The following is a 24,885-nucleotide window of genomic DNA, read 5'->3' as shown; positions in this document are numbered from 1 at the left end:
TGTTCTGACACCAAATTATTACCAAAATAGCTGCTGCTGTGTTGTGAAGTTAAAGCAGCCTTGAATTTTAGCAAACACTGCACAGCGTTTAGAAACGCAGCTACAGATTTCAGCATCAAGTGTTTCTTAATGAGGTCAAGTTCTCATGGCAGCTGCTGGTCACCTCCAGCTGAGAGGAGATCAGCGAGGGAGGCAGCCAGGGGGCTCTTTTCCCTTAAGTTCCTTGAGGGTTATTTCCCTGCTTGCCTAAAACATTCCCAGGCTGTTGTGAACTGGTGGGCAAGGCAAGCAGTCTGCAGAGTTTGCTGGGGAAAACACCCTGGGAAGGGTGGCTGAACATGGGTTTGGATGGAGGATGGAGGGGCAGGATTGAAATGTCTGGAGGATGTTGGGAGGGGGATGCAGCAGGGAGGGTGGCAAATCTGAGCCCCCCTCCAGTGGAACACTCAGGCATCCCCTTTTGTGCATCTCTGCTCTCAAATCTCCCTGTGAAATCATGTGTTTGTTAACAAAGGGAAAATAAGTCATAAACCACAAAGAAAATCCCAGGGTTTTGTGTTTCCACACCCTAAGCCCAGACTCCAGGCAGATGCTGCCTGGCAGGGGCTCTGAGCTCTCCACAACCTTCTCCTCTCCAGGCTGGACAATCCCAGCTCTCCCAGCCTGGCTCCACAGGGGAGGTGCTCCAGTGCCTTTATCAACTTCCAGGTCTCCTCTGGAATTGTTCCAGCAGCTCCTTGTCCTCCTGGTGTTGGGGACACCAGAGCTGGGCACTGCTCCAGTGGGGTCTCCCACAGACAGGATCCCCTCCTGGCCCTGCTGCCCACACCCCTTTGGATACAGCCCAGGGCATAGTTGGATTTCTGGGCTGGGTTGAACATGGGTTCAGAGAATGCTGGAATTTCCTGGGGTCCCTGTGAGCTATGGACTGCATGTCAGCAGTGCAGAGCAGGAGGATGCTGGGTTTTCCTGGCTGATGGCACCTCCTGGGAGGTGACAGCCACCACCCTCCACATGTGGCTTCACGTGTCAGGCTCAGTGCAGCTGCAGAGCTGGCCTGCTCAGAGCCAACACTCTGGGTAATTGTAGCTGTGACCAGTGAAAAGCTCGAGGCTGAGAGGCTTTTCCTCCCTGCAACTCCAATTTTAGGCAGAATTCAGCCTCTGCCCAAGCCAGAGGAGTTCATGGGTGGACTGGTTGTGCCACTGCTGGAAAATCTGAGCTTTCTTAAACAGGATCCAAAATCAGGAGAGACTCTCTGGGGTTTTCACCTTAAATCAGATTTAAGTGTGCCCAGTATGAATTAAATCACGATTTCTGTGAGGAGTGCCAAGCATCTGGTGCTGCCACTGACTGGGACCACCCCGTGTGCTGTGGTGACAGCTCCTGGCTGATGCTCCTTCTGCTGAAACCCCAGGTACATCAAGATTGGGGACAAGGAGTGTGCCTTGCACCCTGCCTTCCGCCTGATCCTGCACACCAAGCTGGCAAACCCCCACTTCCAGCCCGAGCTGCAGGCCCAGTGCACCCTCATCAACTTCTCTGTCACCCGCGATGGCCTCGAGGAGCAGCTGCTGGCGGCCGTGGTGCGCCTGGAGAGGCCTGACCTGGAGGAGCTGAAGGTCAGCACCTGGCAATTGTCTCTGGGAGCAAGCACAAATCATCAGCAGCAGCATTTTTATACTTATAATTTAATATAATTATTGTAATTATTAATACTGTTATTGATATTGTTATTAGTGTTGTTGTTGTTGGTCTACACTGAGAGGCCTGGCCTGGAGGAGCTGAAGGTGAGCACCTGGGAATTGTCTCTGGGCGCAAGCACAAATCATCATCAGCAGCATTTTTATACTCATAATTTAATTGTAATTATTGATATTGTTATTGATATTGTTATTAATAATTTTGTTATTGGTGTAACATTCTCTTGTTATTGGTGTAACCTCCTCTTGTTATTGGTGTAGACCAATAACAGAGAGATCTGACAGAGAGGAGCTGAAGGTGAGCACTTGGGATTGTCTGTGGGAGCACAAATCTTCAGCAGCATCATTATTTTACTTATAATCTATTAATTATAATTATTATTATAATTATTGATATTGTTATTGATACTGTTGTTAATATTATTGTTGGTCTACACTGAGAAGCCTGACCTGGAGGAGCTGAAGGTCAGCACCTGGGAATTGTCTCTGGGAGCAAGCAGAAATCATCATCAGCAGCATTTTTATACTTAGAATTTAATATAATTATTGTAATTATTAGTACTGTTATTGATATTGTTATTAGTATTGTTGTTGTTGGTCTACACTGAGAGGCCTGACCTGAAGGAGTTGAAGGTCAGCACCTGGGAATTGTCTCTGGGAGCAAGTAGAAATCATCAGCAGCATCATTATTACACTTATAATTTAATATAATTATTGTAATTATTAATACTGTTATTGATATTGTTATTAGTGTTGTTGTTGTTGGTCTACACTGAGAGGCCTGGCCTGGAGGAGCTGAAGGTGAGCACCTGGGAATTGTCTCTGGGCGCAAGCACAAATCATCATCAGCAGCATTTTTATACTCATAATTTAATTGTAATTATTGATATTGTTATTGATATTGTTATTAATAATTTTGTTATTGGTGTAACATTCTCTTGTTATTGGTGTAACCTCCTCTTGTTATTGGTGTAGACCAATAACAGAGAGATCTGACAGAGAGGAGCTGAAGGTGAGCACTTGGGATTGTCTGTGGGAGCACAAATCATCAGCAGCATCATTATTTTACTTATAATCTAATAATTACAATAATTATTATTATAATTATTGATATTGTTATTGATACTGTTATTAATATTGTTGTTGGTCTACACTGAGAGGCCTGGCCTGGAGGAGCTGAAGGTCAGCACCTGGGAATTGTCTCTGGGAGCAAGTGTTACAATCATCATTATCATAATTTTTTTTTTATTTTTATTATTGGTATTTTTTAATTTTTTTTTTTTTGTTTTTAACAAACAGCATTTCACATGCCAGCTTGCAGACATTGCTGAGCTCCTCACAAAATCAGATTTCCCTTGTATGACAGGCATTGAGGGTTTTTTTCCCCCTTCACCCTTATCTTTCCTTGGTATTTTGAGAACCCTTGTCCTTCATTTTCAAGGTTTTTCTCCCAAAAATTCTCTTTATTTTTCCTCCTCCTCTTGTGACTGAAAGCTGAGTTTCTCATTGCCTCAGTTTTTTTCTGGACTTCACAGATTTAATTTTGGAAGCAGGATTAATCTCGCTTAATTTTCAGCATTTGTGGTAAAGGATTCTCTCTGTAAATATTGTGAGGCTGGCAATGATATTTTCTCTTCTCGTTCATCCTCCCACTTTGTAACAGGCCAAAATATTTTCTCTCTCTCTTAACAAGTATGGCTTTAATTTCAAGGCAATTTTATAAAGAAAATCCTCCCTTCTGACGACACCTTCAGCAGTGTAACAAATACGAATAATCCTAAATATTTTCTGAGAGTGGGGATAAATTTACTGCTTGTGCTCACTCATTTTCTGCCTGGCCCGGGCTGGAAGTGCCTCTCTCTTCCCAGTTTTAGCCCAGTAAGCCACTGGTGGCAGTGGGACCCCGAGGGCAGGATAGAAATGGGAGCAAGCAGGACAGGAGAGGCTGTGGCTCTGCCCTCAGGGGTGAGCCTGAGATTTCTCTGTACCTGAGATTTCACACTGGTACCCATCAGGTTTTAACCCCCTGTTCCCCATGGCTGGTGGGACTGCTGTGGGCTGCAGTGGTGACAGCAGAGCTTCAGCAGGAGGAGTGAGGAGCAGCTGGGACTCCCCAGGCTGGCTTGACCCCAAGAAATGAGCTACAAAGGCACAGGATTTGTGTTTGAGATGGGGATAAAGGTCTTTTATTCCTGATTCATTTCCAGTGTTCTCCTGCATTTCTAGCCACAGGGATCAGTTGTCCTGGTGCTCTCTGTGCTGTTCCAGGTGCTCTCTGTGCTGTTCCAGGTCTCTCTTGTTGGATAAGGGGTGATCCCAGACCCCAGAGCTCTGTCCATTCCCAGGAGAGCAGGAATCAGCCCTGCTGGGCCATGGCAATTGTCAGTGGGAAGCTTAATCCCATCTGAAGCTGACTCATCCTTACTTTACCTCATCCTTTATGGCTAAAACTTCCTGGATTTATTATTTGCAGTCAGATCTCACAAAGCAGCAGAATGAATTCAAGATCACCTTGAAAACGTTGGAGGACAACTTGCTCTCTCGGCTGTCATCAGCATCTGGGAATTTCCTGGGAGACACAGCCTTGGTGGAGAACCTGGAGAGCACCAAGAGGACAGCTGCAGAGATTGTGGAGAAGGTACAAAGACACTGATAGCCTGCAGAAAAGCATGTCTGTGCTCCTTTAAGGATTTCTGGGTGGATTGTAACCTCTGCTCTGCCCATCTCTGCTCCGTCTGCTGAGCAGGGAGTAGAAATTGGTATAAATGGTAAATGCTCTTCATTCTGGAGAGCTCCAGGCCATTTAGTTCTTTGGAGCTTTTTTTTTGTGTTAAATGACCTATTTAAGACCAAGAGAAAACACTGGTGCCTGATGTGGAGACAATAAAATTTACACACTGTATCAAGGCAGCTTTAAGCTGTTCCAGCATAATCCTGGGTACATCACACTGCCTCTTAGGCTGGGTTTTAGTACTGACCAGGGACTGGAGACTGTGATCTCAAGTAAATCTGAAAGAACTCAGGTATTTCATACCCTTTTGTTCCTCAGAGTATAAATCAGCATTTGTGTGAGCTCCATGGGCACTGCCACCCGTCCAGCTGCCCTTGCTGGCTGCATGGGCTTAGGTAAATGCCCAGAGGTTTTTCCTTGCCACTGAGGGAATTTGGGAAGTCTGGTTCCTGTACCAGGACTGTCCCAGGGCTCTGGTGGGGACGTTCAGCTGCTTCCCTCTGCAGTCCCCCCATCTCCAGAGCCTGCACTGCCCTCCCCAGCCACTGGCCCATGCTCTGCCTGGCCCAGGCTGGAGCTGCCTCTGCTCCCAGCCAGTGACCAAGACACTGAGTGATCCCCCCTGATTAAAAAGCAGAATTATTTTCCATTCATGGTGCATCATTCAGCTCCCTGGGGAGGGGTTTCTTGAACCCCCAGAAGAGGTGTTGAAGGGATTTTTTGGTGTGGAAAGCTTGGCATCTCCCCCTTGAAGTAGGTGTTTTGGAAGTGCTTCACCCTCCAAACCAGCTGTGCTGTACAGCTGCTCACTGCCAGCAGTGCCAGCAAGGCATGGATTTTAGAGTTTGCACCTGCATTTTATGGGTCTGTGCCCATCTGGAATGCTGTGGAAGAGCCCTGTTAGAGGTTCAAGTCAAGCCTCACTCTCCTTTTGTTCTGCCTACCCAAAGAAGCTGTTCAGCCAACATTTTCCTTGCTTTGGAAGTCCCCCCTGCTCAGCAGATGAAGAGCATCTGTCTGGCCCAGCTCTGGCTCTGAGTTTGGCAGAACTGTTCCTGAGCCCAGCACTGCTCCTGGGGATGTGCAAACAGGCTCATCCCACAGACCCCACAGCAGATGAAGGCTCATCCTGTGCTTCCCTGGGTGGCTTGTTCTGCCACAGGAAGCCTAGGGAGGGCTGGAGAGGGACTTCTTGCAGTGGTAGTACAAAGGGAAGGGCTTCAAGCTGAAAATAGGCAGATTTGGAAGAAATTCTTGGCTGTGAGGGTGGGCAGGCCTGGCACAAGTTGCCCAGAGAAGCTGTGGCTTCCCCATCCCTGGCAGTGTCCAAGGCCAGGCTGGACAGGGCTGGGGGCAGCCTGGGATGGTGGAAGGTGTCCCTGAGTGGAATGAGAAGAGCTTTAAGGTCCCTTCCAACCCCAGCCATTCTGGGATTCTGTGATCCCATTGCATGGTTTGCAGGCCTGGCTGGGTCAGCACTGTCCTAGCAGCTCCTGGCCATGGTGTTAGACCTGTCTGTCCTCAGCCAGGGACTAAAATAAACCCCAGGAGGCTCAGGGATGGCCCTTCTTGCTGCTGAGGTGGAATGAAAGAACAAACAGGAGTGAGGTGAAGGTTCTGCCAAGAAGGTTTTCACAAGTCCCCCAGAGCAGCTGCAGGGCCCTGCCCAGGGGGGTTTGGTGCTGCTGAGGAAAGGCAGTGAAGAGCTGCTCTAAATTAGCAGCTCTCAGCCCTGGGGAAGCTGCCTGGAGCAGCACTGGGGCTGCTCAGCCCAGGGTTGTTAATGGCCTGCACAGGAGGGGGGCAATTAGCACCAGAAACTCACGGATGAGAAATTGAATTCCAGCCAGCAAAGAGCAGGGAACCCAGGGAGAAGCCTGGAGGAGACTCAGGAAAACTGGGGATTGGGCATCTGGGAGGGGAAAATGCAGTTAAATGGAAGGTTCCAGAGGGGGAGGATGCTGGGGAGGGCAGCTCCAGCCTGGCCCCATGGTGGTCACTTGTGGCTTTGTGGCCATTCTTTATCATTGCAACAGGCCCCCAGATGGGTAATAATTGGTACAGACTCCATATATTGCAGAAGAATGATTAATAATCTTCATTAAGAAACCCATTGCTCCTTTTTATACCTTAGTTGGCTAGAGGCAGAATTGATTGGTCCTTTAGTTAAAACACCATTACTGTTGGTTAATTAAGAAACCACTCCTTGGTAAACTAATTTTCATAACACATTCCACATGTGCACAATATCAGGTGCAGTAAGTTAAGATAAGAATTGTTCCTCATTCTTTTCTCTGATTTTTCCACAGCCTTTTCCTCGGAACGATGCCTGGGAAAGTTGTGCTGCTGTCCTTGGCCAGAGCGCTGCTGCCCCGAGTGTGGCAGGGCTGTGGCAGTGCCCAGGGCTGTGCTGACAGGATTTGTGCTGTTTCCTTGCAGGTGCAGGAGTTTAAGGTGACAGAAGGCAGGATTAACGAGGCCAGGGAGCAGTACAGGCCCGCGGCCTGCCGCAGCGCCATGCTCTACTTCAGCATGAACCAGCTGCACAGCGTCCACCCCATGTACCAGTTCTCCCTCAAGGTACCTGCCCTCTCATTCTGGGGTCCAAAAAATCACATTTCAGTTCTCCCTGAAGGTACCTGCCCTCTGCTTCTGGGGTCCATAAAATCACAATTCAGTTCTCCCTGAAGGTACCTGCCCTTGGGGTCCATAAAATCAGAATTAAGTTCTCCCTGAAGGTACCTGCCCTCACTCTGGGCTCCATAAAATCACATTTCAGTTCTCCCTGAAGGTACCTGCCTCTGCTTCTGGGGTCCATGAAATCACATTTCAGTTCTCCCTGAAGGTACCTGCCCTGTGGGGTTCATAAAATCAGAATTCAGCTCTCCCTGAAGGTACCTGCCTCTGCTTCTGGGGTCCATAAAATCAGAATTAAGTTCTCCCTGAAGGTACCTGCCCTCATTCTGGGCTCCATAAAATCACAATTCAGTTCTCCCTGAAGGTACCTGCCCTTGGGGTCCATAAAATCACATTTCAGTTCTCCCTGAAGGTACCTGCCCTCACTCTGGGGTCCATAAAATCACAATTCAGTTCTCCCTGAAGGTACCTGCCCTTGGGGTCCATGAAATCACAATTCAGCTCTCCCTGAAGGTACCTGCCCTTGGGGTCCATAAAATCAGAATTCAGTTCTCCCTGAAGGTACCTGCCCTTGGGGTCCATAAAATCACAATTCAGCTCTCCCTGAAGGTTCCTGCCCTGTGGGGTTCATAAAATCAGAATCCAGCTCTCCCTGAAGGTTCCTGTCCTGCTGCCCTCTGCCTGTGGGGTCCATAAAATCAGAATTGCAGTCACAGTCTCACAGAATCACACAAGGTTGGGGTTGGAAAAGGTTTAAAGCCCATCCTGCTCCATCCCTTCCTGTTCCACACCTTCCACCATCCCAGGTTGCTCCAAACCCTGCCTAGAAGAAGTTGCAGCTTTAATATTCAAACTTTTTGTCATATAAGAGAGGTATTTTGGGGGATGGAGGGTTAAATGAGCATCCTGGAGGGTTAAATGAGCTTCTTCCAAACGATTTCTTACCTTGACAAGTGACCTGGAAAAAGGAATTGAGGAGACACTACAAAATGTTGAGCCTCATCCACAAAGCAGCTTTTCCTTTTGATAGCTACGACTCGTTTGTTGAAGTAATTTTATCAGAAAAAATGTACAGAATATCTTTTGTGCCTTTTGAAAGATTCATCCCTCTCACACACATAATAGATCCAGGGGTTCCTGAGGTTTCACCTTTAATCTGTGTCTCCTGCAGTTAGTTTGTTTTATGTTTTCCAGTGAACATTAGCAGCGTGTATATATACATGGAAAATTATTGGGGGAAATGTTTTTATCTAATAAATTTTGATGACAGATCATAAAACATTGTGTAAAGATGCACAGGGATGATTTTAGAATACTTGCCACACAGCTGGGAGCCCATTATAAATTAGAACACAAAGATTTATGTGCTGCTCTGCAGCATGTTTTAACACAATTTAAAGAAACGTTAAGCAGGAAAATGCATTCTGCAATTATTTAATAATGCATTCAGTATCAGTGTTACTTTAATTTGTTGAGGCATCATTTTTCCTTTGTAGAACCCTAAAAATAAGGCTGCCAGCACGGTCATGCCTTGTCCAGTTGGTGCCATCAGTGTGTATTGGCCTGGTTATTTCCTTTAGCTGGGCCCAGCACATGGAGCCTTTGCATTGCTAAGCAGGACTCAGGGTTTATGCTCTTGTTAATTTTCTTTTTTCAGCTGCTTTTGATAATTTGCTCGTGCTTTTAATTTGGGCGACTCTGAAAGTCGTTTGTCTTTTCTCATTTAGATCAGAAATGTTGTTGCAATAATCCTCAACCTCTTATACAAGAGGGTTGTTCTCAATGCAGACACCCACCCTTGAGGGGACTTCAATGACTGCTTCAGCTCCCTGCTCCCTGCCCTCCTCAACCAGTCCTTTGCTGGATCCAGACAGTAAACCACTCACAGGGCTTTCAAAAAAATATTTTTATTTTTATTCTATTTTTATTTATATTTTTTTGGAGGGACTGCTCCTCTCTGAGTTGAAATATTTGTGCAGTGGGAGATCTGCTTTCCTCCTTTGCTCTACTCTGCTAAGACCCCTCCTGGAGCAGTGTCCAGCTCTGGGGTGCTCAGCACAGGAAAGGTGTGGACATGACTGAGCAGCTCCAGAAGAGGCAATGGATGTGATCCAGGAGTCTCTCTATGGAGCCAGCTGGGAGAAAACTCCATGGAGACCTCAGAGCCCCTTCCAATGCTCTCCAAGAGAGCTGGAGAAGGGCTGGGGACAAGGCATGGAGGGACAGGGCACAGGGAATGGCTCCCACTGCCAGAGGGCAGGGATGGATGGGATATTGGGAATTAGGAATTGTTCCCTGGCAGGGTGGGCAGAGGCTGGGGTGAAATTCTCAGAGCAGCTGTGGCTGCCCCTGGATCCCTGGAAGTGTTTAAAGCCAGGTTGGACAGGGCTTGGAGCACCTGGGACAGTGGAAGGTGTCCCTGCCATGGCAGGGGTGGCACTGGCTGGGTTTGTGTTGGAGTTTTTCCCCTGTTTCCTCTGGGAGCTCCACTCTCTGCTGGCTCCACATTTGCAGAGGACGTGGCTGTGCCATCCCAACGGGAGCACACTGGGCACAGAAACATCTCCTGTACCCCTGTGTGGCAGTTCCCTGTGCCCTGTCGGGGTCCCTGGGGATGTCACCACTGCCAGGTGGTGTCACCTCTGCCAGGCAGAGCCAGGGGCTGCTGGGTCTCTGTGTGCTCCCTGCGAGGCAGGACCTGAGCTGGCATCACTGTGATATCCAAGGGCTGTGCAAAGGGCATCTCCCACTGCCCCTTCCTGCTGTGTCTCCCCTCCCAGGCATTCCAGGGGGTGTTCCAGAAGGCCATGGAGAGGGCAGCCCCTGCTGAGAGCCTGGCAGGGCGGGTGCTGAGCCTCACAGACAGCATCACCTTCTCCGTGTTCCAGTACACGGCCCGGGGGCTCTTCGAGAGGGACAAACTGACCTTCAGTGCCCAGCTCACCTTCCAGGTACCAGCAGCACCTTGTGTGCCAGGCTGCACTGCCAGAGCAGCCCATGCAGGGGGCTTGATTGTCTTCTCTGCCTCTCTGGGAATCACGGAATTATTCAGGCAGGAAAAGCCCTCCCAGACCACTGAATCCGCCCTGATCCCCACCCTGTCCCCAGCCCAGAGCACTCAGTGCCACCTCCAGGAACTCTCTGGACACTCCAGGGATGGGCACTCCAACCCTCCCTGGGCATTTCCAAGGCCTGAGCTCCCTTTCCATGGGGAAATTCCTGCTGTGCCCACCCTGAGCCTGCCCTGGCCCAGCCTGAGGCCGTTCCCTCTGCTCCTGTCCCTGTTCCCTGGAGCACAGCCCAACCTGGGGCTGTCCCCTCCTGTCAGGAGCTGTGCAGAGCCAGAATTTGCCCCTGATCCCCCTTTTCTGCAGGCTGAGCCCCTTCCCAGCTCTCTCAGCTGCTCCTCACAGGATTTATTCATGCCAATAACAGGCACGGGTGCTGTGCTGGATTTGAATTATGCTGACAAAGGTTATTTGAGAAATTCCTGCTTGCAGGACCTGCAAGAAATGGCAAAGCAAACTGGCCTGGAAGGGCTCTTGCATTGAACCTAAAGAAGTGCCTGCTGCAGAGCTGCTGTCCCATGTCCTCAGTGTTTGTATAATTTTATTTTTTTTTTCCAATCTGGCTTTGCTGTCAGGGCCTTCTCTAAGGGTGCTCTCCACCCCCGTGGAACTCAGCCTTTACCAGGTGGTTTTCCCAACTTTTTTCCTCTTGCCAATCTCCACACTCATTCATGGTCCCCTTTTGGGACACCCACAGCACCTACATGGTGTGTCCATCACACCTCTCCAGCACAGGGCACCCTACATTTCAGCCACACATTTTTCAAGCACGTTAATTGAATCATTAATCTGCTGCTCTGGGTGCTGGCTGCTCTAGGATGTCTTGTTTCTTTGGAATTACAGATACTTCTGATGAATAAAGAAATCGACCCAGCAGAACTGGATTTCCTGCTCAGATACCCAGCACAGCCTGGAGTCACCAGCCCTGTGGAGTTCCTGTCTGACCATGCCTGGGGAGGAATCAAGGTACCTGATCCATGGGAAATCAGCTCCCTTTATCTCCTCTAAAAACCCTTCAGGGGGTCTGTGGTGTTGTGAGGTCCCCAGGATGAGGTGAGAGATGAGAATTTGACTCCATGTTCTTAGAAGGCTGATATATTAATTATATTATATTATATTATATTATATTATATTATATTACATTACATTACATTACATTATATTACATTTATTATATTATATATTACATTACATTAATTACATTACATTATACTATATTATACTCTACTCTACTATATTATACTATATTATATTATATTATATTACATTCTATTATATTGTATTATACTATATTATACTATATTACATTACATTCTATTACTATACTAAAGAAAGGAAGGATACATCAGAAGCCTAGAAAAGAATGATGATGAAAGCTCGTGACTGACTCCTCAGAGTCTGACACAGCTGGACTGTGATTGGCCATTAATTAAAAACAATTCACATGTTTGGATAAACCATCTCCAGACCACATTCCAGAACAGCAAAACATGGAGGAGCTGAGGCTTCTCATCTTGCCAGGAGAAGCAATCCTGGTGAAGGGATTTTTCAGAAAATATCACAGTGACAGGGGTCCTTGTGGCATTTGGTAAATTTAGGTCTTCCCCTAAGAGGGGGCAGCACAAAGAGGCCACAGACATGGAGAGTTCTGCAGGTCCAACACTGATTTTGAGGGCTTTTCCTGTGCCCTCCTGTGTGTCACCAGGAAAATGGTTCTTCCCTCTGAGAATCAGACCAGACTGAGAACACCCTCAGCCTTCTCAGAGCTGGGAGTCAGATTCTCATCTCTCACCTCCCCCTGGGACCTCACAAACACCACACTGCTGTGCATGGGAAGGTTTCCAGGTGTGCTGCACACCTCAGGTGTCCTCAGCCTTCCTCTGATGGCCCCAGGAACTGCACAAAAGTCACTGCCCGGTAATCTGCACTAATTTTATGAATTTCAGGACTTTCTGGTGGTGAATTCTGCATTATCAGATACCAAGTACCCTTCAGATTGTCTTTTGTGATGACTGTACTATTGATTTTGCTATAAATAATATGGTGTCAACTTTTATTAGTGTTTGTGTTGATGTCTGTTGGTTTATTAACCTCTGAGGTTTTGGCAATTCTTGTTGCTTGAGGCATGGGTTTAGTAAAATCATATTTTGTCACAGGCTGCTATAATTAGGTTAATTAGTCATGGATTCTACACAGTTTATTAGCAGGCTAAAATCTCCTTTTCTTATATCAAGAAGATTAAATGCTATAATAAATTGTTTTTTCAACAAAGCTTGAACAAAGTACACTTCAGATTTATATTTCAAATTCAAAGTGAAATTTAGCATTCTGCTGATTTTTCACAGAAACATTGCAAATGCTCCAGCCCAAAGGACTCCTTTTGCCAGGGCAGGGTCTGGCCAAGATAGTGCCAGCAGAAATCAATATTGATATTTGTGGTCCATTCTGAGCCTCCCACTTTGGGCCCATTAACTTCCAAGGAAACCTCATTAAATGTTGAGGGCTCTGGGCATGCAACTGGCCTTGTGTGACTTGACCTATTATTTATTGTTGTGGGTTGATTAATAATATATAGAGGCCAATAATCCTTTGCAGTTGCTTGGCTGTTTGCAGCTCGTGGTGCTGGAGCATCTCATTTAGGAAACACTCATTTATGATTTAGTTTCCCAGCTTCTTTCAAGTTCAGTACAAAGTTTCACAGAGCCTTTTGCTGTAACCTGTGTGCCAGGGAAGTTTGGTATTCACCCCTGGCTGAAGAAAACCTGGCCAGAAGGAGGTGGTTTGTAGGGAAAGGTAACAGCTTTAATTATATCTGCTGAGAGACCTGGGAAAATGGGCACATTTCAGGCTCTTTAAAGCTGAAACAGGAATTGAATTCGAGCTAAAGGCTGGGGAGAGCTGTTCTGAGCTTGTTCTGTTCATCAGTGAGATGTGTGGGAGGCAATGGCACCTGTGGGGGAGCTGTGCCTGCCCTGGGGCAGGGGAGGTGTTAGCAAAGGGCACAGTCATTGCCTGGGTGCCAGCCCTGCCTCTGGCTTACTGAGCATTAGCTGGGAGCAGGAAGGGCTCAGAGTTTTGTCATTTAATTAAAGCAGTGCCTTTGCTGAGCCCCTGCCTTTGGTGCTCAGTGGAATTGGTCATTTCAGTCCTAAGGCCTCTCATTTGCAGGGGCTTAGCAGTGATCCCTGGAGAAGGCAAAAGTGTTCTTTTGTTCCTATAATGAGGGTTTCTGTCTCTTTTCAATTTCCTTTATTGCAGCCTGTTGTGCTGTTCTCCCTCTGAGTTCCCAGAGTCTGCCTTGAAAGTTTTTATTTCTGTTGGGTACTTCTGAAAACCTTTTCTGTGTCCATGCACAGCTGGCCATGTCTCCTGGCTTGGCTGGTGGTTTCCTCTCCAGGAAAAGTGTGGACACACCTCAGAGCACAGTGCTGCTGTGGCCACAGCCAGGTGCAAATGCCACTTGGGAATTCTCATTGTGGGATTGAACGAACCCAGAATCCATGCAGGGGTTGTCCTCTGGAGGGTGAGCACTCTCTGAATTCATCTCTGAGGTGATGCTCTGTGGTCCTTTGAACCCTGTGTGAAGGCAGGCTGTCCTGTTGAGCTGTTCTTGGCCACACAGCTCCTGTCATGACTCTTCTCTGAGCATGATGTTGAAATGATATCATTTGGTTTTAGGGTCTTTGCTGGGTCTGTCAGACTGTGCCCAGACTCAGCAGTAAGATGGGCCAGCAGTTGTTTGCTGCCCTGAGTGCACCCAGGGAAACTCCCCTGAGCTCCCAAGCCAGAGGCACCTGCAGGTCCTGCCCTGCTCATGCCCAGCCATTTCCTGAGAGCAGAAGAGTCCACCCAAGGACTCAAGCAGGACAAAGCTGGCAGATTGTGTGGCTCATCCTGAGCTGTGCCTGGCCACCTCCTGGTGGAGCAAATCAGCAGGGAGGGAGCAGCACCTTCCCCTCACTGTGCTGGGCTCTGAGACCCACAGCAGAATCTCCTGCAGCCCATGTCTGACCCAGCCTTGCTCTGCAGGTGTGGGCTTAGGGCTGAGTTTAGACCCTGGCTCAGGCACAGCCTCACACAGGGCACGGTCCCACCTTCTGCCCACACCAGGGGTGTCCCAGGGGTGCAGCAGAGCCTGGGTGTGTGCCTGGCATCCCGAGCATCCCCTGGGCCAGCTGGGCTCTCCTCCAGCTTCACCACTGCTGATGGAGCCACTGGCTGTGCCCTCGTGGTCTGCAAAACCAAAACGTTTTGGTTTTGGCCCACGCTAGGAGGTGAGGGCTGTTCTGAGGCCGTTCCCTGGGACCCTGGGATGCCAGGCTCCCCCAGCTCCAGCTCCTCCACGGTGCCCTGTGGCTCCCTGTGGTGCACGTGGCTGTCCCCATGTCTGGCTGTTCCCAGGAGCTGGAAATGTGCATTTCCCCAGCCTGATTTCCTTTGTGATATTTCCTGCAGTGCCTCTTCAGCGCTGAATGCAGATGTGTCCCACGGGATAAGTGCAGTGAGTTAATGCACAGCAGGAATACACCTGGCCAGCCTGGATTACTTCTTATCCCAATCATCTCCCTCATCTTTTTCTGAAGAGGAAGAATTTTCATTATGTAGATATGAAAACCCCACTGAAAGGGCATTGTTTAATAGATGTGATGTTGAATAATGAGCTCTAAATACTGAATTCAGCTTTCGAGGAGGAGAACAGCCCTAGACAAAGTCGTATATTAACTCCATATTTATAATTTTGCAGAATGCAGATGATAAGATTGCGTATGTGGCTTAGGAGATAAAATACCAAATCATTTTTTTTTGCATTTAAGAAAACTGGATTTTTTATTTTTTTTTTTTTTTGGACAAAAGAACAAAAGTCTCTCTTCCAACTTTCACTTCTTGCACTTTTTAGATGAGGAAATTTTTCATTCTTCTCCAAGATTGATTGTGGCACAATCTGCTGCATACATTGTGCTCTCTGTGCATATGCAATGTCCTTTGATCAGGCTGGTCAGACAGGAAAGGCTCGCAGCTCACAGCTTCCCTCCTACATTCAGGATTATTATTATGCAAGAAAATCATAGTTCTTAATTAAATATCTTCCATTAACTCAGTTCTTCAGATGTACAGCCTTTTAGAGCATCTTTGATAGAAAACATTGATTGTGACACTTCAATGGGCATTTATCTGCTCTCATCTAGAAGTTTCCTAAGGACATTCTTCTGTCCTCTGTATCAAGTCTCAGAGAAATATTCCCAATGTCTCACAGAAATGCTACTTGAGAAGGTTTTACCTTTTTTTTTCCCCTTTTCTTTTCTAACCTGCTGGCTAATGATCTGATGCTTATCTGAAATATGGCACAGATTGTGATCGCATCAAATATTTAAGGACGCACTTTGTCGGTTTGATTGCAGAGTGGAAATTGAGTTTTTCTGGATGCTCTAAGCCTCTGTCTTTCCCTCTCAATCCTCCCTGACACAAAGCCTGCTGTCAGCTGAGCATTTGGAGTGTAAAAGCCTCTTCACCCTCTAAATGGGAGGAAAGGGAAGTAATGGCTGCATCCTGCCCTTGGGTCACACCAACCCCAGGCTGGGGCAGAGGGGCTGGAAAACTGGGAAAGGCCCTGGGGGTGCTGGAGATCGAGGCTGTACGTGAATCCAGGTGTGCCCAGGTGGGAAAGGGGCCAGTGGCACCTGGGCTGTGGCAGCAGGGCCAGGGCAGTGCCCATCCCCTGTGCTGGCACTGCTGGGGCACCTCCAGTGCTGGGCACAGCTCTGGGACAGGAAGGACATGGAGGGGCTGGAGCGTGTCCAGGGCAGGGAACAGAGCTGGGGAAGGGCTGGAGCAGCTGGGGGAGCTGCAAAGGGCTCAGTCTGGAGAAAAGGAGGCTCAGGGGGGCCCTTGTGGCTCTGCACAGCTCCTGCCAGGAGGGGACAGCCAGGGGGGAACTCTGCTCCCAGGGAACAGGGACAGGAGGAGGACAGGACGGAACAGCCACGTGGATGTGGCATTTGGGGTCCTTTTAAACCTAAATAATTCTCTGATTCAGTGCTGAAGGGACCTGTTGGAGCTGCTCATGGTGAGGCAGAGCCCTCTCCCTGGTTCCTCTCCCTGGTTCCTCTCCCTGGTTCCTCTCCCTGGTTCCTCTCCCTGGTTCCTCTCCCTGGCTGTGCTGGTGCACATGAGGAGCTCTGGAGATTGCAGACCCAGGGCTCAGCTCGACTCTGGCTGGCAGTGAGCCCTGGAACCCTGGGGGTAAAACCAGAGCTTTCCCTGGGTTGGGGAATGTGAGATGGCTTTTCTTGGAGGCTCTCATGGCCTGTGTTTTCACAATGTGAGCTCAGAGCATCAGTGCACCCCAGTACCCAACAGGAGCCCTGGGGCCACCCTCTGCCCTTCACTCAGACTCCTGAAAACACAACTGTGAGAAGAGAGTGAGGAGAGGGAAAGAGGAAAAGTTCTGTCTGAGGACCTCAAGACTGAGAGGCCAGGAGGGTCTGATCTCCAAGAGATTCCTCTGGAAGGGAAAAAGCATTTGGCTCCCTGTGTCAGTAAAGAGAAGAAATATGCAGGAAATATTCACAGCAGGCAGTGGACCTTGAGAGCTTTCCAGAGGGGACACCTGGAGCAGCTGCCCCAGCTGAATTCTTGCAGAAAATGGGACATATTTTCTCTTTCAGTTTTGCTGTGTGTTGGCCCATCTGGGATTTATAACAACCAAATCCAGGGAAGTTTTCAGAAATCCACAAGTACCATCTTTCAGCTGCCCTGGGGGACCCATGCCCAGCTTCTGCTTCTGGCTGTGTGTCCCTGACTGCTGAGAGGCATCCAAGAGTGAAAAGGAAAGATGGAAAGCATGGCTTGGGAGAACAGCCTGACTTTGCAAGGCCTGTTCTCAAACCCACTTGAACAACCTTTTTAAAAAATGCAGAGAAAATGTCAACATGAACCCATCTGGGAAACATCGCAGGCAAAATGAGGAAAACATGGTGGGTGGCTGTAAGCAATGAGAATACAAAGATTGTGACTAAGTCTCATTTCTGTTTCTGACCTTTCCCATCAAGTGGAGCTGGCTCTAAGTATGCACTGGTAGGAAGGAGATGAGTGCTGGAGCCATTGTCCCCCCCAATTTATGATTTTTCACTGGAAATTTTCTGAGGAAAGGTGCTGAGATCCGATCCATCACTCATCAGACTGCTTGTGGTGTCCACCCTGGGTGTTGTGATGCCCTGGGACCCTGCAGATAAACAGAGGGGGGTTGTACAGTGATGTGGTGAGGCTCTGCACACCTCCTGTCCCCATTAAAATGCAGAAGCAGCAAGGAGGAGTTTGAAGGGAGACAGGGGCATAGAATGCCTTGAGCTTGTCAGTCAGCTTTTATGGAAGAAATAAGGAGGGTTAAAATAACATTTTTGGATTGAAAGTTGATTGAAGCTTGGCAAACCCCATCAAATCTTTATTTTCACCTTGGCAGAGATTTTTCTTATGAGTTAAATTATTCAGGTAGGGCGGCTAAACAGAAAATAACACCTTCAGTGTATGAGCAATACAAGCCAAAACCTAGGATGGGAGAGATTGTAAATAATCCATCATCTGCTACATTAATTCCTCTAGTTAACAGTAGTATTTAAATGGAGCAATTCATCTGCCTGTACGTCTTTTTCCTGAGTGCTCCAATCTATCAATTGAAGCCAGGTGCAGCTCTGGCTCTGCCATTCTTCCAGGAGCTGTCATTTTCCAGCTGTTTGTGGGGATGCTGGTTTTCCTAAAGACTCCTGGGCCAGCTGCAGCAAATGAAAGCAAGGAATTATGAATGTTGGCTGAAACGTGCCCATGGACAGTGTGAGACCTTTACAAAGTGCTTGAGGGATCACAGAATTGCAGAGTTGTTAACGTTGGAAAAGATCTTCAAGATCCTGGAGTCCAAACTTCTGAATCTCACCATGGTCACCAAACCCCACCACAAAATTCACCCACGAGCCACTCAAAACCCCCTGAGCCCACCAAGGACCTCTGTGGATCTCTGCTTAAAAACTGTGTAACTCAATTCATAAATTCCACAGCTCCTTGATTCTGCAAGTGCAATCGTGACTAATCATCAGGATTTAATCATCTCACCGATTATTAAAACTGGAAGAATATTAAATATAATTTCTTTCCAGTGTTGGCAGGTTGTGTGATTTTTGTGGAGATATGTTTGATGTTCAGTGTGTTCCCTACAGAACATAATTTTTTAAAGCAGAGGCACAAGTTTTTTTTAAAGAAAAGCAAGATATGTTAGTAAAAACTGAAAGTAAAAACCAGATATAACCTGAAGCCTCAAATGATAATGATAGATTTTACAAAAACCCTCAAATTCCTTGATTTTGATTTCCTTCTGTCTTTTAAAATGCAGTCCCATGGCTGCTGGGGGGTGGTTACAGACTCAAATGATAATGATAGTTTTTACAAAAACCCTCAAATTCCTTGATTTTGATTTCCTTCTTTCTTTTAAAACTCAGTCCCATGGCTGCTGGGGGGTGGTTACAGACTGGGTGTTAGGAGGGTTCTGGCAGCTCTGCCTTTACTGGCTCTGTTTTATTTTCACCCTGTTTATGTCAGTGCAGGGCTCAGCAATGAGGGGATTTTGTCCTGCCTTGCCCTAGAGCTGTTCTCTACCCAGGTGATTCTGAGGATGGCTGTTTTAATTATGGAAATATTTTAAAATGCAAAACAACCTCTTTTTTTAAAAGGATAATTCCGTTTGGAACCGAGGGGAAGAAAACACAGTGTTAATATATGTGTATGGGGTTTTTTAAAGATTTTAAACATCTTGTGAAGCAACACCTCAACTTGAGGCCAGTTTGAGCAGATGGCTTCCTTAGAGCAGTTGCCTTTAGTGATCACAGCAAGTAATAAACGTCCAGAACTTGTTGTGCTGTGTCTGGCAGCAGGAGATTCCCCGTGTGCAGCAGCAGTGACAGCAGCCCTGGGGTTCTCTTCTCCAAGGGCTCCTCTGCATTCTCAGGGATTCCTCTCCTCCCTGATCCCTCCCTGATCCCCCAGATGTTCTCCCCACAAGGATCCCCCCATTCCCTGGGATCCTTGGTGTGTGTGGGGAACATCCCCAGGCTCTGTGGTGGCATCCACGGTTCCTGGCTGCAGCCAGTGCCTGATCCTTGCTGTGTTTCCTGCAGCTCTGGGGGACGGGCAGAGCTCCTCATCTGGGGATGTGTGAACCCCAGGGAGCTGCTGGTGCTCCAGCTCCACAGAAATGCTGCCAGAGAAAGCTGAAGTGATAAAGCAACTTGTGTGTGACTCACTGAATGAAAATCCACTTTCTCTGAGAAGATGGTGGATCCTCTCCCTGGGATGGTGTAAACAGCTCTTTTTTGCTGGAAAAGTCTCATTTTGAGGTATAAACTCAAGCCCCTCCTGTTTCCAGCCACCAGAGGTGATCACAGTGTGGGCTGCAAAGACAAGAGCTCGAGTCCTCCAGCCCTTTGGATCATTTTCTATTTTGACCAATATTTTTTGTCTCCCTCAATTTCCATGACAACTCTTAAGTGACAAAAGTACTTTTCATTATGTGGACAGAAATAGATGCCCTGCACAGGTTGATGTGCAGTTCCCATCTGCTGCCCCAATGCACCACTCCTGCCTGGGAACAGGGATCCTTTAGTGCTGGGCTAAGTTTCTTGGAAAAATTCACTACAGGGGTATTGAAAAGCAATTAATATTCACAGAAAGATTACTGATCCACAGACCTTTCACTCCTCTGGCTTTTAAATAGAAGCATCTCCCATTCATACCATCACTCCTAATAAATGCCATTAACATTGTTGACTAATGACAATTTTAGTGTTTATTTATGTAATACAGAGGTTTTGTTTGCAATTAGAGCTTTCATGATTCTGCAATACGTTGTTCAGGGAGAGAGGGAGACCATCATTCCTGATTACATGTCTGTCATTTAGACAGAAAAAAGCAATTTTTCAGAGTCTCCCTTGTTAACATCAGCCAAGAGACTTCTCGAAGCAGCAGCAGCCAAAGTTCTGAAGTGGTATTTTAAGTAAATCACGTCAAAAGTCAACAGTGAGAAGATGTTTTATATAAGCAGTTGCACTGAGAATTCCCCGAATTCAACATTTGCCGTTGTGTTCCGCTCAGCCAGGAGAGGTGCACTGAATACATTTACTGCTGCAGGGCCCAGGGCTTGGCAGGTCAGAACTTGTGCCAGCATTCCTGGGAGCTTCAGTTTCTCATGTTTGGTGCTCCTGTTGCTGGGTTTTTCACAGAAATCAGGATAGGGCACTGAATTTGGAGCGAGTCCTTCTGTCGCTGACATTTCTCCTCGTTAGTGCAAATCCACACATGGAAACAGCAGCTGTTGGATCACTCCTGTGCTCACAGTCTCCATGGAATTCTCTGGATCCCCAGGACTTTGGCATGGGAATGATGCCTGGAGAGGCTGGACAGAGTTAAAAGAATAAAGTGGGGATTTATCAAAAGGCCTCAAAGGATGCACCTTGGGCAGGGCAAGAGCCCAGGCAGGGCTGCACCCAAGGTGGGCCCAGGATGGACTCAGAGTCAGGAGTTTTCACCCTTTGATGAGTTCTGCTCCATTTCCACGCTGGGGTTCAGTGCCCAATCCCAGCTCCAGGGGATGCAGTCCCACCCTCCCGGGTTGCTCTCCTCCATTCCCTGCTGTTTGCACTTTTTGGGGCTGAGGCTGCAGCGGTGTCCTTGGTTCTGGGGCTGGAAAAGGATTGTTCTGTGTGCCTGAGCTGGGAGGAGACCTTGCTGACACTTTCTGTGCAGTTCAGAGTTATTGACCAGTGCACTGCAGAGCCTGGGAAATAGGAAAGCTCCAAACAGGAGAGGAGAACTCTTTGGGTAATGAACAGGGTGTGCTGGTTGGTGCCAAAATCTTCCATCCTTCCCTGGATGAACCATCCAAGGAGATGAATGGTTCCAAACCATCTTTCCCTTCCCTGGAACCATCCAGGGAGAATGGACAAAATCTGCTCCTGATGGGTTTCTGGCCGTGGTGCCAGGCTCCAGCTCCCTGGTGGAGCAAAACACGAGGAGTCAGCAGAGTTAGAAAAATGGCCCTGAGGTACTCAGAACTGTTCTCCCTGACCTTCCTTGAATTCTTCCAGGCTCTCTCATCCATGGAGGAATTCAGAAACCTGGATCGGGACATTGAGGGCTCTGCGAAACGGTGGAAGAAATTTGTTGAGTCTGAGTGTCCAGAGAAGGAGAGGTTCCCCCAGGACTGGAAGAACAAGTCAGCCCTGCAGCGCCTGTGCATCCTGCGCGCCCTGCGGCCCGACCGCGTCCCCTGCGCCGTCAGGTGGGGCTGGCACACCCCTGGGGGCGGCAGGAGGAGCTCAGGGCTCTGCTGGGGTTTGGGAATGTCAGGACATTCCTAGCATGGGAATCCTGCAGCGTGGTTTCCTATCAGAGGTCTTGAATGAGCCCAGTGAGGGTGGGAGGCACCAGCACAGGATGCCCAGAGCAGCTGGGGCTGCCCCTGTGTGAGAGCTGAAATGAGGGATGTGGGACTCCAGGGGCTCTCCAAAATGCAGTTTATTGTACCAAGGATGTCACAGCAGTCCAGGGTTGTGGGTGACAGAGCTGGGCCTGTCAGCTCCAGCTGCAGGCAGGCCTGGAGAGCCACATCCCTCATTGAGGCTCTTGCTAATGGTGCCTCATGTTGGGCGCCACTGTAAGAGCCAAAATGAGGAATGTGGGGCTCCAGGGGCTCTCCAAAATGCAGTTTATTGTGTCAAGGTGTCACAGTTTATTGTGCCCAAGGTGTCACAGCAGTCCAGGGTCGTGGGTGACAGAGCTGTGCCTACAGCTGTCAGCCCCAGCTGCAGACAGGCCTGGACACCCTTTGGGTTTGGTTACAGTGCATTATAGACTTTTCTTTGCTGAGCATCTTCATACAGTAGAACCAATCTATCCCTTAACTTTTACCTATAGCCTATCATAACTACTATAATTACCATATTCATGTTACTGTTCTCCAGTCACTAAAAGTTAGTACATTACAGTTTAAGCTAGAAGTTGTTTTTCAGTTTTCTTGCAGTGCAAAATTCTGAGACCTTTTTTCTACTTGCCACATTGGCTGCCTTGTTTGCCTGTGCTCTCTTTGTGCTTGGTAAAAACATCTTCTTGTTTGGGGTGGGTTTATCCTTTGCTCTAAGCCATAAAAACCCCTTCTAACTCACACACCCTTTACCTCCTTGGTTATCCAGTGAGACTGGCTCAGCAATTCTTTTCTTCTATATCAAAACTTGCTTCCATCTCTATTCCTTCTTCAGATTCTACATTCAAAAATCTTTCTGCTAAGCATCCACATATCTGTGAGACTTTCTTGTCAAACTTTCATCCTTCCCAGCACCCCTGGATCCCTGGAATGCCAAGGCCAGGGCTTGGGGCAGCCTGGGACAGTGGGAGGTGTCCCTGGGACAGTGGGAGGTGTCCCTGCCCATGGGATGATCCCTAAGGTCCCTTCCAGCCCAAACCATTGTGTGATTCAGTGATCTCTGAACTCTGCAAGGCAATCAACACATGGGATTTCAGTGGAATTTCTTGCTTAGTGGGATGCAAGCTCTCTGCCACCACCAGAGACAGAGCAGGGATGGAGCAGTGTACGCAGGGTGAGGGGCAGCCCTGCCAAGTCAGAAATGAGCATCACCACACAGGTGTTGCATATCTGCTGCTGGAACATCCATTTTAGTTACTAGAACAGTCTGAGATTCTTCTTAGAATAGGAGTAGAAGTATAGAAGAATAGGAGTAGAATAGGAGCAGAAGTAAAGGAAAGTCTTACAGAGGTTTTCTCTCTTTCCCCTTTTTTTTTTTCCCTGTAAAATGCAAAATTCATGTGCAGCTGGTTCTGAAAGTTGTAGTGGTGAATTATGTAGTGAAGGTAACTGGGCGAGGCTAAACGTCCTGGAGCCATGCAAAAGCTGCCTCCTTGTTCCAGGACAAACTAAAGGTCTTTCACTCCATGAGGATTTGGTTTTCCCCTTCCCTGGCCAATGTTTTGCTCTTTCTGGGATGTCTCTCATGCTCCTGTTTCTCCAGTATATTCCTGCACCACCTGATGTGCACACAGCAGGGTTTTTTACTCAGTGTATGAACTGCATCTGTTTGTGCTTCAAGGTTCACAGAAAAACACAGATGAGACTGAGTCAATCTCCCCATGGTCACTGTTATTATTTTTTTATTAGAATAAATACTACAGTTTATCACAATACTAATACTATTCCACCTTTTTTCATTTCTTACTCTTATGGCTGGATTCTCCAGGTGTCTCAGCTGAAAATATTGGTTTTCCTGTTGCTGTTTAGCTTGAGTAAAATCAGCTCTTGGAATTTTAGGTGCATTTATGCAACTATAATTCATTTCTTTCTTACTCAGACAGCTCAAAAATAACAGGAACATCAAATTTCAGCCCCTTTCCTGTCTCTCTTTTATGAAAAGGGAATCCAAGTTCAAAAGCTTGGCTGGATATTTTTAGGGTTTGGGCACATCAAGTTTTCTGTTTGCACAGGAGTATTTAAATGGGGTTTTGTATTGTTTTGTTTTGTTTCTTATCTCGAAGTGCAGACAGTAACAGTTCACTGAGCCTTCTCCAGGACTCTGGGGACTCTTCTTGAAATGCAGCTCAGTTATCAACACCTCAGTGTGCCCACAGGAAACACCTCACTGGTGACCATGGACATCATGGCCAGTCCATGGGTGCATTTTAGGAGTAATATTGTGGGATTTTAGGTGCCCTGGAGTATCCCAAGCTCATTTCCAGCTGCTGTTCAGGAAGCTCTAAGCCCCTTTGTGCCCCACCTCATGTGTCCCTGCTCTGTGATGATGGTGCAGGATTTCTTTAGGATTTAAGATGATCCAAGCCTGTAATGGGAAGTTGGGTGTTCCAGCCACTCTTCCTAGCAGATCCCTGGGGATGTTTGCCCAGCCTGGTTCATTCCCTGGACCTAAGGAGCATCAGGAGAAGTCCCTGAGTCACTCCTTAGAGCTTCAGGGCCAGCAGTGCACCAACAACTGTAATTTCCTGAGAAAGGATTATCCCCTGTAAATCTCTTTTCCCCTTCAATCTATTGAAGAATATCAGCAAAAAGCTTCTGGTAGCACCTTGTGTTTCTGATTCCCCAAGGCACTGTTTCAAAAAGCTGAGATGTGAAGTAAAACAAGAGTGTTGTGACCTTAAATCTGATGGACTTGGTTAGATTTTTTGACCTGAGCCTTTCCAGCAGCAATTTTGACCCTGAACAGAAAAATCTACAACCAAATCTTGACCCTGAACAGAAAAATTCCAATCAAATCTTGACCCTGAAAAGAAAAATCTTCTTGAAGGAGAGGTACCAAAACTGTGGAAGCTTTTTTAATCTTTTTTAATTGCAGTCCCTTAGGCATTTCTATTCCAACTGCCTTTCACCAGTCCTTGAAGGAGGTTCTCAGCTCTCTTAGAAAGAATTTGGCTGCCTTCAAAAGGCCTGAGTAATCCATCTGAGCTGCAGCAGCATTCCTGGGGTTTGAATATAACATTGCTACCTTTGAATCAGTGCTCAGTGTGTCTCTTTTTGCAAAGCACTGATGTCAGGAGCTCACCCTGGGGGAATCCAGCCAGAACATTCTCCACGCACCGGCTCCGCTCCAGCAGCTGCTGTGGAGCTGAGCCTTTCCCTGTTCGCTCCTTTGAATTTTTCCTTGTCGCTCTCATGCTAAGGCTCCACGCTCCAGACATTCTTAGA

General features: G+C 47.6%; 1 protein-coding gene across 4 annotated transcripts in view; it reads left to right on the top strand.

Annotated features, from left to right (window-relative positions):
* DNAH9 (dynein axonemal heavy chain 9) overlaps positions 1-24,885 on the top strand; it is a 160,828-nt gene that overhangs the window by 95,849 nt on the left and 40,094 nt on the right. Inside the window, exons 55-60 of one of the 4 annotated variants that reach the window (XM_071452702.1) lie at positions 1,418-1,622; positions 4,177-4,341; positions 6,874-7,014; positions 9,852-10,022; positions 10,983-11,105; positions 21,266-21,459. In XM_071452702.1, coding sequence (XP_071308803.1) covers positions 1,418-1,622; positions 4,177-4,341; positions 6,874-7,014; positions 9,852-10,022; positions 10,983-11,105; positions 21,266-21,459 — 999 coding nt within the window. Of the gene's footprint in view, positions 1-1,417; positions 1,623-2,152; positions 2,169-2,860; positions 2,886-4,176; positions 4,342-6,873; positions 7,015-9,851; positions 10,023-10,982; positions 11,106-21,265; positions 21,460-24,885 lie in introns of those variants that run through there. The other 3 variants (XM_071452704.1, XM_071452703.1, XR_011683346.1) reach the window with 3 other exon arrangements.

The sequence above is a fragment of the Agelaius tricolor genome, unplaced genomic scaffold (genome assembly GCF_023055355.1).
Source record: "Agelaius tricolor isolate 1412-34295 unplaced genomic scaffold, bAgeTri1.0.p SCAF_35, whole genome shotgun sequence".
NCBI classification, from domain to species: Eukaryota; Metazoa; Chordata; class Aves; order Passeriformes; family Icteridae; genus Agelaius; species Agelaius tricolor.
The sequence above is the reverse complement of the archived record's forward strand: the minus strand, read 5'-3'. Positions and strand labels throughout refer to the sequence as shown.